The 11534-nt window shown below is 63.8% G+C and overlaps 3 protein-coding genes across 3 annotated transcripts; 2 read left to right on the top strand and 1 right to left on the bottom strand.

Annotated features, from left to right (window-relative positions):
* Nucleotides 1–175: 175 nt before the first annotated feature.
* EMIHUDRAFT_471385 (hypothetical protein) lies at nucleotides 176–2232 on the bottom strand (the record flags this gene model as incomplete). The annotated part of the gene is made up of 4 exons (XM_005792613.1): nucleotides 176–229; nucleotides 508–533; nucleotides 753–815; nucleotides 1729–2232. Coding segments are annotated over 4 exons (645 nt in total), but the record flags the coding sequence as incomplete, so codon positions are not given.
* A 3462-nt stretch (nucleotides 2233–5694) lies between these two features.
* EMIHUDRAFT_446789 (hypothetical protein) lies at nucleotides 5695–6979 on the top strand (the record flags this gene model as incomplete). Its single annotated transcript, XM_005792614.1, has 1 exon — nucleotides 5695–6979. A coding segment is annotated over exon 1 (1224 nt), but the record flags the coding sequence as incomplete, so codon positions are not given.
* A 42-nt stretch (nucleotides 6980–7021) lies between these two features.
* Nucleotides 7022–7543, top strand: EMIHUDRAFT_446790 (hypothetical protein; the record flags this gene model as incomplete). Its single annotated transcript, XM_005792615.1, has 2 exons — nucleotides 7022–7262; nucleotides 7329–7543. The coding sequence occupies exons 1-2, from the start codon at nucleotides 7085–7087 to the stop codon at nucleotides 7541–7543; spliced, it is 393 nt and encodes a 130-aa protein (XP_005792672.1). The 5' UTR covers nucleotides 7022–7084.
* Between the last annotated feature and the right edge of the window lie 3991 nt (nucleotides 7544–11534).

The following is an 11534-nucleotide window of genomic DNA, read 5'->3' on the forward strand; positions in this document are numbered from 1 at the left end:
AGGCCCGACGATCAATGGAGATGGGGGAGGAATGGGGAGGTATGGGGAGGTATGGGGAGGTATGGGGAGAATAGAAGCTCCTCGAGCAGGCCGAGATATGGGGAGATATGGGGAGATGGGGGAGATATGGGGAGATATGGGGAGATATGGGGAGATATGGGGAGATATGGGAAGATAGATGCGTTCCTTCTCGTCCAGCTGCGCCCGCAGCGCCTCCACCGTCAGCAGCCTGCGCGCTGAATACGCCAACCTCAGGGCGGGAAGACGGTGTTGTGCAGTGTCTTCAGAGCACCGCGTGAGTACGAGGGGTGCGAAGACAGTGAACCAGCCTCGGGGCGGGAAGGCGGTGGTGTGCGGTGTACTCAGAGCACCGCGTGAGTACGAGGGATAGGAGAACGCAGTGAGTACAACGGAGTGCGGCTGCACTACAGCCACTTTTGAACGCGTCTCCTCCCCACATGCCGGCTGGGGTACATGCACCCGTCGTCTGCTTCTAGGGTCCGATGCAGGGAGTCGAGCTTCTCGTCCGGCACCTGCTCACAGCTAGAGGTGTGAAGAGACGCTGTTCACGGCTAGCTTGGCCACCAGGTCGGGCCGCATGTGCACGCCTGTTCACAGCTAGAGGTGTGAAGAGACGCTGTTCACGGCTAGCTTGGCCACCAGGTCGGGCCGCATGTGCACGCCTGTTCACAGCTAGAGGTGTGAAGAGACGCTGTTCACAGCCCCGCCGTCGCCTCGAGCCGCCGCAGCACCAGCTCGCGGCTCAGCGTGCGCGCCGCTCCCGCCGGCGCCTCGAGGCTGGTTGTTACGCCCGCCTGGAGATATGGGGAGATATGGGGAGATATGGGGAGAGATGGGGAGAGATGGGGAGAGATGGGGAGATCACGCCCGCCTGCGTCACCCTCACACGCCGAGATATGGGGAGAGATGGGGAGAGATATGGGGAGAGATATGGGGAGAGATGGGGAGAGATGGGGAGATATGGGGAGATATGGGGAGATCACGCCCGCCTGCGTCACCCTCACACGCCGAGGGCCGTCCTTCGCCTGCAGGTGAATGCGCCAACCTCAGGGCGGACAGACGGCCTCGTGGAGATATGGGGAGATATGGGGAGATATGGGGAGATATGGGGAGACAGACGGCCTCGGTGCCGTGCCCTATTACACTTTATATCAACTGTTATTTGTCAGGAGAGGTGCGCTTGTGATGTGCAGGGCGTGAATGCGGATCTCATCACGATCATGGCGGCGCTGGTGAAGTCGGGCAGCTGCTCGAAGGCCACGGAGCACCGCGCGAGTACACGAGAGATGGGGAGAGATGGGGAGAGGTGGGGAGAGATGGGGAGAGATGGGGAGAGATGGGGAGAGATGGGGAGAGATGGGGAGAGATGGGGAGAGATGGGGAGAGATGGGGAGAGATGGGGAGATCGTGCCGTGATAGCCACCGTGTCCTGTGAGCTGTGACCTGTCCGTCCAGCAGTCCGGACGCAGTGACACGGCCGGTGGCAGTGTGCCTCGTGTCGGCTCCCGCGCCAATCGTGCGCAGCGAGTGTGTGCCGTGTGATTGTCTTCACCGTGTAATCACCAGTCTGAGTCCTCTCGAGTGCTAGTCGGAAGACGGGCTGGCCTCGGAAGACGGCGCTGTCGACGCGAGGGCGAAGGAGAGGGAGGCAGCGCCGCCGCCGCCACCACCGCCGCCTCCTCCCTCAGGGGCGTCGCCGACGCGCACAATCCGCGGCGCGCCGCCGCCGCCGCCGCCGCCGGCGGCTCCTCTGGTGGGTGTTCCGCCCGCCGCTTTGGGCGGCAGCGGCGCGCGGACGAGGAGAGCGGCGTCGGAGGAGAGCGGCTCGACGAGGGCCAGCAGGTGCTGGATCTTCCGCCGGTCCTCCGCTTCTTGTATGCGGAGGCCGTCGTTCTCCGCCTGCAGCCGTGCGGCCGTGTCGCGCGCCTCCCATACAAAGACGTGCGAGTCGGAGAGCGCGCGCTGCAGCTCGGCCACCTCGTCGGTCCGCCTCAGCAGGTCGCGCCGGCTCTGCTGTGCCGCCTCCACGTGCCTTTCCACCTCCTCGAGCCGGCCCTGCAGCGAGACCATGTCCTTCTCGGCGGCGGCGACGCGCGACTGATAGTAGGCAAGCAGATCGCGCGAGAGAGGCAGCTGAGCGGCGGCGGCGTTGATGAGGGGCGCCTTGGCGTGAGCGGTGGGAGCGGCCGAAGTAGCGGCGGCAGCGGCCATCGCCGTGTATGTAATATATGGCAGTTGGCCCCAGGAAAAGAATTTATCGAGCCGCCTCCGTTTCGTTCACGTGTGTCCGAGCGCCTCTTTCACAAGAGACTCGCTCTGCAGGCACCGATGGTCCCCCAGGGGGGCTCAGTTGAAGATCGGTGGAATTTATGATGCGTTGTGCCCCGTTCGTGCCGCGTCCCGTGCCCCCGAGTTCATTTTATAAGCTTAGCCCCTCTCACAGCAGACTGGCTCGGACTGTTTTACACAAAACTCCCTCGCACAACACTGGGCACAGGACTGGGCACGGGACTGGCGCGCACTGGCACTAACACAGGTACACCACTGGAGCCGCCTAAGCGACTCCCGCGAGAGTGGCGAGGCACTTAGCTCCGTGCACTCGACCGCCCTCGCCGCTGGCAAGCTCATTCACAACCTGCTCTGCGATTGCCGTGTGAAGAACGACTGAGATGCGCTGCTTCTGCAGCCCCAGCCAGCTCTTTGTGGTCCAAGTCACCTCATCGAGGTACTGGGCCCGCGTCAGCTTGTTCTGCAGCACGTTCGCCGCCCCCCAGAGGATCTCGCCGACCCCCTTCCCAAACCCACCGAACGACTCGAACAGCAGCAGCCGCACGTCGACGTCCTTGTCCTCCCTGGCGTAGCGATACTCGCCGCCATAGGACGGTATGCGGCGATCGCCGCCCACCAGCCTGCCCCCCCTGGTATGCCAGCGCCCAGTCCCTTGCCCCCTCTCGCCCTTGCTCTTCCTCTCTCCCTCCATTCCCTCGCCCCCATACCCCTCACACTCCCCTCCATCCCCCTCCCCCTCCCCCTGCATCCCCCTCCCCCTGCGCGGGATAGGGCCCATGCCCTTCGACCATGTTCCGGGTAGAACGCCTCGGTGTTGCCGAGGGCGACAAAAGCGCCCTTCCGACCATCGATGCTCCCCGCCGCTGGTGAGGGGGCAGACAACCTTGACATCGCCTGAAAAGCGCTTGCCGCCCCTGCCAATGTTGCACGCGTCCACGTCGGGTTGTTTGTTGTAACTCTGACCGAGGTGGCCTTTCGGCTCCATTCGCACAGCGGTGCCCCACGCGGCGCGTAGGGCGAGGATGAGGCGCTGAAGTACACACTTGTGTCTGGTGTTGTGGCTCTGCTGCGGCACGTTGTCCTCTCCGGAATGTGCACTACATTGCCTGGGGATGGGGTGGCAGGGGCCTGTCGGGGCGTGGTGGCTGGTTGCAGTGTGTATGAGTTGTGGGCGTAGGTCGCCGGCTTTCGCCAGCCTTTGCAGGCATCCTAAGTTCGGCGGCTCAGCCTCCTCTGCGCCAGGGATCGCGCGGGGCGCAGCACGCCCTGTGTCGTCTGCGCGAGATCCTAGTCCCTGGTTCACCGAGGCGCCCCCTACAGGGAGTCAGCTCAGCCGCGTTCCTTGTAGTGTGATGCCTTTAAGTCTTTTAGGTACTCGATGTGCTGGCTTGTGCTGCCTTGACAAACTTGACCTCTCGTGTGTGAGCCGTCGCCTCTTCTGTGGTGAGGTGGTCGAGTCCCACTCTCCTTAGTTCGTCATTCACTCGCCTGCTCAGTCGTAGTCTGCCGTAATAGTCACTCGTCCCCATGGGTTCCACTTTGTTGCTGATTTCTTTCATGGTCGAGTCTCTGACTCGGTCGCTCTTGCGTTGTATTCGTCGGAGCCTAGTTCTGGCCTCTCCCGAGTAAGCTTGCATGTTTCTCACTAATAGGTTCAGGACCGCCTTCCAGGTTTGTTCGGGTTTGATTTCTTCCTCCTCATAGAAGGAGACGATTATCTGATTCCACATGTACATGTACATGTGTAGGTGAAGTGCGTTGTGGACCTCAGGCGTGTCCTCCGAGGTTCCGATGATGGTGAGTAATCTCGGCGGTTGTATGCTTAGTGACTCTCCTTGCGCAAAGACGGCCCGGACGACCGGGCATATGTCGAGGTGTCGCAACGTTTCGGAGGTTTTGTGACAAAGCCTGCATCTCGTGTGTGTTGTGGTGTCTAGTCCGTACTCCTTGAGCTGCCTCCGGAGGACCAGCTTCCTGTGGAGGATATGTCTGCAGTAGTTGTCGGTGATTGTGGGCGGAACTAGCGAGTGCAGCATCGTCGCCACGATTCCTGCGTATTGTGGGCCGCGATACTTGGGTGACGAGACGACCGCGACGGGCGTGGGCTTGTCCCTCGCCGGCATCATAGCTCGCGTCTTGGTGGTCGGATCGACGTCGTGAGCGGCAGCAATATCGGCGTCGGTCGGTTGCTTTCGTTCCGAGAGTCGTGCCGCAACAGACATAGGCGGACAGCGAAGGGACAGCACAATGGCGATTGAGGCCGCGCGCCGCGGCCACGGTCGAAAATGAGCAGCCCCTCCCACCCCGCCGCCCCGCCCCGCCCCGCCGCCCGCCCGCCCCCGCCCGCCCGCCCCGTGATGGTCCTGACTCGCGCCAGAAAAACGGTATGGAGTGCTCTCTACTGCCGCGGCGCCCCTGTCGGTTCGGAGGCGCCCGGCGGCCGCGCGCTCGGACGGTGCCGACGTCGACCGGCTGCTCTCGCGGCGCCGAGACGTGTCGCTTTGGTCAAATCTCGCGCTGCGAGGTGTCTTTTGGCATGTGAGCGCTTGGCAAAGACGCCAGGATGCTTGGCTTCCACGACTGCGGCCGCGGGCGAGCGGGCGGGCTCGCCAGGCTTCCATCCCGATCACTCGACCGGCCACGGCTGTGCGCTCTCACACCGGCTGAGAGAGCACGCGCCTTTGGCGGTGTCCACCACAGCTCCAGCCAGGACAAGCGGGAGGAGAGGAATGGCCACGAGCCGCACGAGCCGCACGAGCCGCACGTGGCACCGGCCCGGCCGTGCGAGAGGCACCATCTGCGCAGGTCCCACGGCTCGAGGCCCCACAGGCTCGTCCCTGCGCGCAGCCCCAGCACGCCGCGCAGCCCGCCGCAGGCCGCGCCAGAAGGCTTCGAAGGCGGCCACTCCTCCTCCATGCTCAGGGCGGCCTCGTCCGCGACGTGGCTCCCCGCCGCGCCGCTCTCCGACGCCTCCCTCTCGCCTGTCTATGTTTGGTTGCTGTTGTTTGACTCTTGGCACCGCGGGTGCGGGGGGGGGGGGCGGCAGGGGGAACGTTGCCTTGACCCTTGAGTTATGTGTAGTCACCCAGTTGGCCGGATGCTCGGGATCGGGTTACGGGCTAGGGAGCCCTAGCCCCGGGGGTGCGCGGTCGCAGGGCCATAACACGTCTCCGAGGGTTGGACCCGCGTACCAGGTTTCCGCTTAACTGCAGGACGCCCCCTCTTCCTTGACCGTGGGGGGGTGCGCGGTCGCAGGGCCATAAGTGAGCACTGTGAGCTTGTTATCACCCAAACGCGGCCAAAGGATATCCACCTCGAGACCTCGAGATTTGAAAATCGGCGCCGAAAAACGGCGACCGCGGGGTGTTCAAAGTCCTCGGCCCGCGGCCTCTCGAGTCTGTGGGAGTGGACGCTCGCGCCGGGCGGACCGTCGTCGCGAGTAGGCATGAGGGCCTGGTGGCTCCTCGCCTTCGCTCGCTTCGCCGGTGCCGCGCCTGACCTCCTCTTCCACGCGCCGGACGGCCGCGTCCCGACCTTCGCGCCGCGGCCGCCGGTGCCCAACCCAGTCGACGACCCGGACTGGCTCGTCGCCGCGTCGGGCTTCTGCTCCGACTTTTCCTTTGCGCCTGACGGCAGCATCGACTTCAAGTTCCACCCCGAGGTGTCGGTCGCCTTCACCGACGCCCCGTTCCACCAGGCCGCCTCGCTCGAGGACGGCATCGAGATCCGCGGCGAGGAGTACAGCCAGACCGACGTGCTCGCCGCGGGCACATGGACCAACAAGAACATCGCGCTCCTCGAGCCGACCTCATCCTGCGACGACCCGCCCGCCGGGTCGCAGGACGAGTGGGCCATCAGCGTCTTCAAGGTGAGCGCCAGCGACAAGTGTGGCGAGGAGTGCGTGCACTTCTCCGGCCTCGTCTCGGGCGCGTCGGACAACTTTGTGGCGCGCAAGGAGGGCCGGTTCCTCTGCCAGCTCTTCGTCGAGTCGCACACCTTCTCCGACCAGGCGCGGCGCAGCCTCCGGCGGCGCCTGGCGCCAACGCCTCTGATGACAAACATGCACGTGCAGCCGACGGCGCGTCAGCCAGCCTTCGCTCCCGTCCCTGACATCGACCTCACGGCGTCGTGGCTGGTCGCCACCGCCGGCATCTGCTCCGACCTCTCCGTTACGCCCAAGTCGGAAACGGTCGCCGCCGAGTCCGACGCCGACCAGTCGGGCACCTTTGTTGCGGACATTACCTTCAAGTTCCACCCGTCAACCTCGGTCGCCTACACCAAGTCGCCAGACCACGGCGCCGTTGAGATCGGAGAAGACGGTGTTGTCGTCCGCGACAAGGCGTACAGCGCCGTGGAAGTGCTCTCGGCCGCCGCTTGGGACCTCAAGAACATCGCGCTCCTCGAGCCGACCTCCTCGTGCGACGACCCGCCCGCCGGGTCGCAGGACGAGTGGGCCGTCAGCGTCTTCAAGGTGAGCGCGAGTGACAAGTGCGGCGCCGAGTGCGTGCTGTACTCGGGCCGCGTCTCTGCCTCCTCGTCGAGCCTGGACGTCTCGGTGCAGAAGAATGGGCGCTTCCCGTGCCAGCTCTACGTCGACTCCAACGGCGACGACAACAAGTGGGCCGCGCCGCCACGTCCTGCTCCGCCGCCACCTCCGCTCCTCAACTTCAAAGCCGGCGACGTCGACCCGGTCACCGGTCTCGTTGCGTGGAACAAGCTCGCCGGCCAGGAATTGACGTGCGGCACGGAACAATCCTGCCCGGATGGGACCGTGATGTCTTTCGAAGTCTACCCGGAGAAGAAGCTCCCCCTCGCTCGCGGCTCGTACTGGGACTACTTCTCGATCCTCACGTACCCCGACAATGGCGGCGCTGGTCCGACAAAGGAATGCCCGACCGGCTTCAGAGACGTGCACGATGCGGCCGAGTGCGAGAGCCTCGCTCGCTCGACTGGTGAATTCTCTCTCGCCCCCTCACTATTCCCGTCACGCGCGTCATATGACCTGTCATTATGTATAGGCCTTGAGTGGGTCAGCACGCTGAGCAACGACGCCAACTGGATTCACGGCTGCTTCGAGTGGTACTCTGGGACCGCTTGGCAGGCTCAGTGGTCGAGCAAGAGGGTGTATTGGAATGACCGGCTCGAATGGTCTGATTGTGCCACGGAGGGTGGATACTGCAACTGTCCCTGGTCGACGCGACGGTTGTGGGCGCTGTCCCAGGCTTTGGCGTGAGCATCGGCAACGGCAGAGTGATGTTTGGTGTTGGCAGCGGGAGTCCGAGCGGGGATGTTAACCCGACCCTCGTCAGCGCCGACTCGCACGCAGACGGCAACTGGCACAGCGTCCTCGCCACCCGCAAGATGTTGGGCTTCGAGTGGTACGATTCAAACACAGCCGCCAAGGTATGCTGCCCCACATACGATCAGGTCATGGCCACACCATCGGACGAACGCTGGGTCGAATGGGACGATTCAACCTGCTCCAGCGGGTGCAAGTGTAGCTCGTGGGGCCTGTGTTAGCCAATCCCCGGTTTTCTTTCTTTCTGTTGTCTCTCGGTTTTCTGCTACGATTCCTCCTCTATTCAGGCGAGCCGCATCCTTCCACTGGCGGGTCTTTCGTCCTCGTTATGGTTTGAGAATTGAGGTCGAAGCGGTGTCCGACGTCGTAGTAATGCATCTCTTGTCCGAATATCGCGTGTACGTGGTCTCGAGTTGCTGCACTTAAAGGTGAGGTGGTGAGGGGCGGTCGGGCCCCTCGTCTTGTTGTCTGTCTTGTTGTCTGTTGTCCCCTCGCGTCTCGATGTCTGGTCGTGTCCGTCTCTGAGCTTTTGTGTGACTTGTGCTTCTGCCACCATAATAGCATCCGGTCACATACAGCTCGAGCCCTACTTCCCTCCCTTCTCTACCATTGTTGGGCTGTTGCTGCATGGCTGGATTCAGTCTGGGGATGGTATGGTACGTGTACCCGGCTATGTCGACCGACCGTGGGGCGGCAGGCGACAGGGCTAGGCCAGTCGTCCCATGTGGGTGAGGGGGGCGCGCAAGGTATCTCTCTAAGTCGAGGAGTGTCTCTGGCTGTCTTGCAGAGGGAGGTGGAGCGAGCAGTGGATTCAGTGCTGTGTGGGTATGGGCGCACCGCTCGGCGAGGGCCTCATCGGGGGTCCGCCTGAGAGCGAGAGGCGTGGCAAGCGGGAGGAGGGCAGGGCTCTCCTCGGGCCTGCCGCCGTAGCAGTAGTCTGGCAAGTCTGCACAGGGAGGTGAGTCGAGCAGTGGATTCCGTGCTGGGAAGGTATGGGCGCGCTTCTCGCTTAGAGCTGCGCGGGGGGGGCCGCCCATCTGCGGAGGCCTGTCCGCGGAAGAGTGGGTGGTTAGTATTGCGGGGAGCATCATATGGGCGAGCCTTTCGGCCGATGATATTAAATGATATTATGTGGACGAGTATGGTTGGTGGCCCGAAGGGCGATTCATTTGCCCGAAGGGCGTCACCCTGCCCGTTTGCTCGTGGCGTTTGGCCAGCGAGCTCGCGGGACAGAGGGGGTGTGAGGTGTGTGTGTGTCCCATGCAGGCAGGCAGGCAGGCCGGCCGGCAGGCAGGCAGGCAGGCAGGGCTGGCAGGCAGGCTGGCAGCAGCTGCTGGCAGGCAGCAGGGCAGGCTCTCCGCTCGTCGGCTGCGGGCAGAGCCTGCGCGCGATGGTCGTGCGAGTCGCGCGGCCGCGAAGGTGCCGCGCGCGCGTGTGCCTCGGCTCGCCCGCCTCGTGCTGCTAGCATTGCCAGCAGCAGGCAAAAGGGCGCTGCAGATGTTGTGGAGGTGTTGCGGCGCCCGGCACCCCGGCTGCGCTCCGCGCGCGGCTGTGCGGCCGCCCGTGGGCTGCGCGCAGGCGGCGCCGCCGGTCGTCGCAGCGCGCCGGCCGCACTGGGCCGCAGCCGCAGGCCGGCGCCATTGGCGCCAGCCTTTGGCGCTGTTGGCCTATGTTGCACGCCGCGGAGGGACGTACGTGCAAACTTTTTGATGCGCGCGCCGACCGCGCCTTCCGGCGGGTCGGGCGCGCTGCGAGCGAGCGCTGGTAGGCGCTGGGTGGCGCGGGGGGCGGCGGGATTCCCCGCCATTCGGGCAAATCTGTGTCTCAACGCTGCTGCGAAAAGAAAACCTGCAATCGGCGCGATGGGCCTTATTTGGGCGCCGACGCTCGGGGTCGTCTGGCAACGGCACCGGGAGCTCGAGACGCAGCTCTCGGGGCCAGCCAACCCAGGAGTCAAATAAATAAATAAAACGGACACCTCTACTAGGAGATGGGTAAAAAGGAACAGGTCCCCAGGAGTCGATTTTAGGACCAATCTAACCTGGTTTTGTGGAGCTCCCGCAGATTACCTAGAGAGCACGGCATTCGGGGCCATGATGTCGGTTCCCCACCGGATTTTTTTTGTAGTGGAGAGAATTAAGGAATCTTTCTGCTCTGGCAGGCAGCTGCATCATTCCCCTTTACTTCAATCAGCTGTGTACATTCAAGTGCTATTACTGTCGAGCTCTGTCTGTATAGCTGTCTAGACGCTCCGATTTTGCTGTCTGGACGCTGTCTGGACGCTGTCTGGACGCTGTCTGGACGTTGTCTGGACGCTGTCTGGACGCTGTCTGGACGTGGAAGATCGTCTGAGGTGTGAATAGATAGACCTGCTGCGCACAGGCCGCCGGAAGGCACAGGCGGCTGGCGCGTCAGCTGCACAGGTGCGAGCGCCGCCCGCCTCGCCGATCGCCCCGCCTTTGCAGGCTGCTTTGCCGGCGCGCCTCCAGGCGGCACCCGCCCGAGCCAATCCACCTCGGCCGCGATCACAGCCTGCTCGGCCGCCTGGTCCGCGAGGCAAGCGCCCGCCAGACTGCGACGAGGCCGCCGCGCGCACCAGCGACGCAAAGATTCGCTGCCACAGCTGCTGCTGTTGCTTGGGCGGCGAGAAGCGCCGTCTTTGCGGCGTCTGTCGCGGCGGAGGGAGGGCGGTTCGGCGGCGATGGGAAAGGACGGCGTGGCAGCGCCGCAAGCGCGTTCGGTCACGCGCGCCCCGAGGCCGCCGTCTTCGGTGCAGCGTTCATGTCTGACTGAACTGCTGGGCTCGCGCTTTGCCCATTGCGCAGCGGTGGGTCGACGTGGCTACTGCCGGCCCGCGGCTTCTTCATCGGCTGCGGCGCGGGGCTCATGGCTGCAGTATGGCACCTGACCAATGCGTGCCCACGCTTGCTCTGCCCTTATCCGCAGCATCGTTGCGACGTTGGCGTTGCCCACTTTGCTAACCCGTCTGTGAAGAGCGCCTGTCTAGACAGCTGTCTAGACAAAGCTACAAGTTCAAAACTTCAAGTTCTCAAGTTCTGTTGAGTTCTGTTGTCTAGACGCACCGCCCCCCCCCCCCCCCCGGAACGGCAAGTTCGCAAGTAGGGCGGCAAGCGGTATGTGTGGGTGGGTGGGTGGGTGGGTGGGTGGGGAATGGCCTCAGCAGCGCCAGGGGTGCTGTCAGTGTCGTCCAGCCACGACTACGAGACTTGACTGTGAAGAGTGGAGCCATGTGCCACTGTCTGGACGTTGTCTGGACGTTGTCTGGACGCTGTCTGGACACTGTCTGGACGCTGTCTGGACGCTGTCTGGACGCTGTCTGGACAGGCTCAGGACTGTCTAGACATCTGCGGGAGCTCCACAAACCAGGTTATCTCAACTCTAACACTCACACGTCATTTGGGGCCTGGAGCCCTGTTCACGCGCGCGCGAGACGTGCAGACAGGGTTGCCAGGTGAGAGCGAATGGCGCGGTTCACGCCTCGCACAACAGAGAGAGAGATAATAACAATCTATATCAGCATGAACAACGGGGACTCGGACGCGATGGATAAGGAACGACTCAACAGGGCCCTAAAACGGGGGAGCGACCGGCCTACGGGCCCGTCGCGGCACGGCGCACGCGGCTCGCGCTTCGGCCTTCGCGGGCCGCGGCGCGGGCCGCGCCGCGCGGGCCGCGGCGCACGGGGATCGGGGTGTCTTTTCTTTATTGGTTGCGAAACCCCCCGCGCCCAGACACTTCCGAGGCCAGAACTCTCGTTGTAGGGGATCTAGCCGTATAGAGGCGCGCGCTCCTCCTCACACAGTACAGTCTCTCCGACACTCCACCCCCCGCTCCCAGAGTCACAACATCCATGTGCACATCTAGGCGCGAGAAAATCGACGTTCTAGACAGTCTCGCGTCGCGT

Source organism: Emiliania huxleyi (genome assembly GCF_000372725.1).
Source record: "Emiliania huxleyi CCMP1516 unplaced genomic scaffold EMIHUscaffold_1063, whole genome shotgun sequence".
Classification (NCBI taxonomy): Eukaryota; Haptophyta; order Isochrysidales; family Noelaerhabdaceae; genus Emiliania; species Emiliania huxleyi.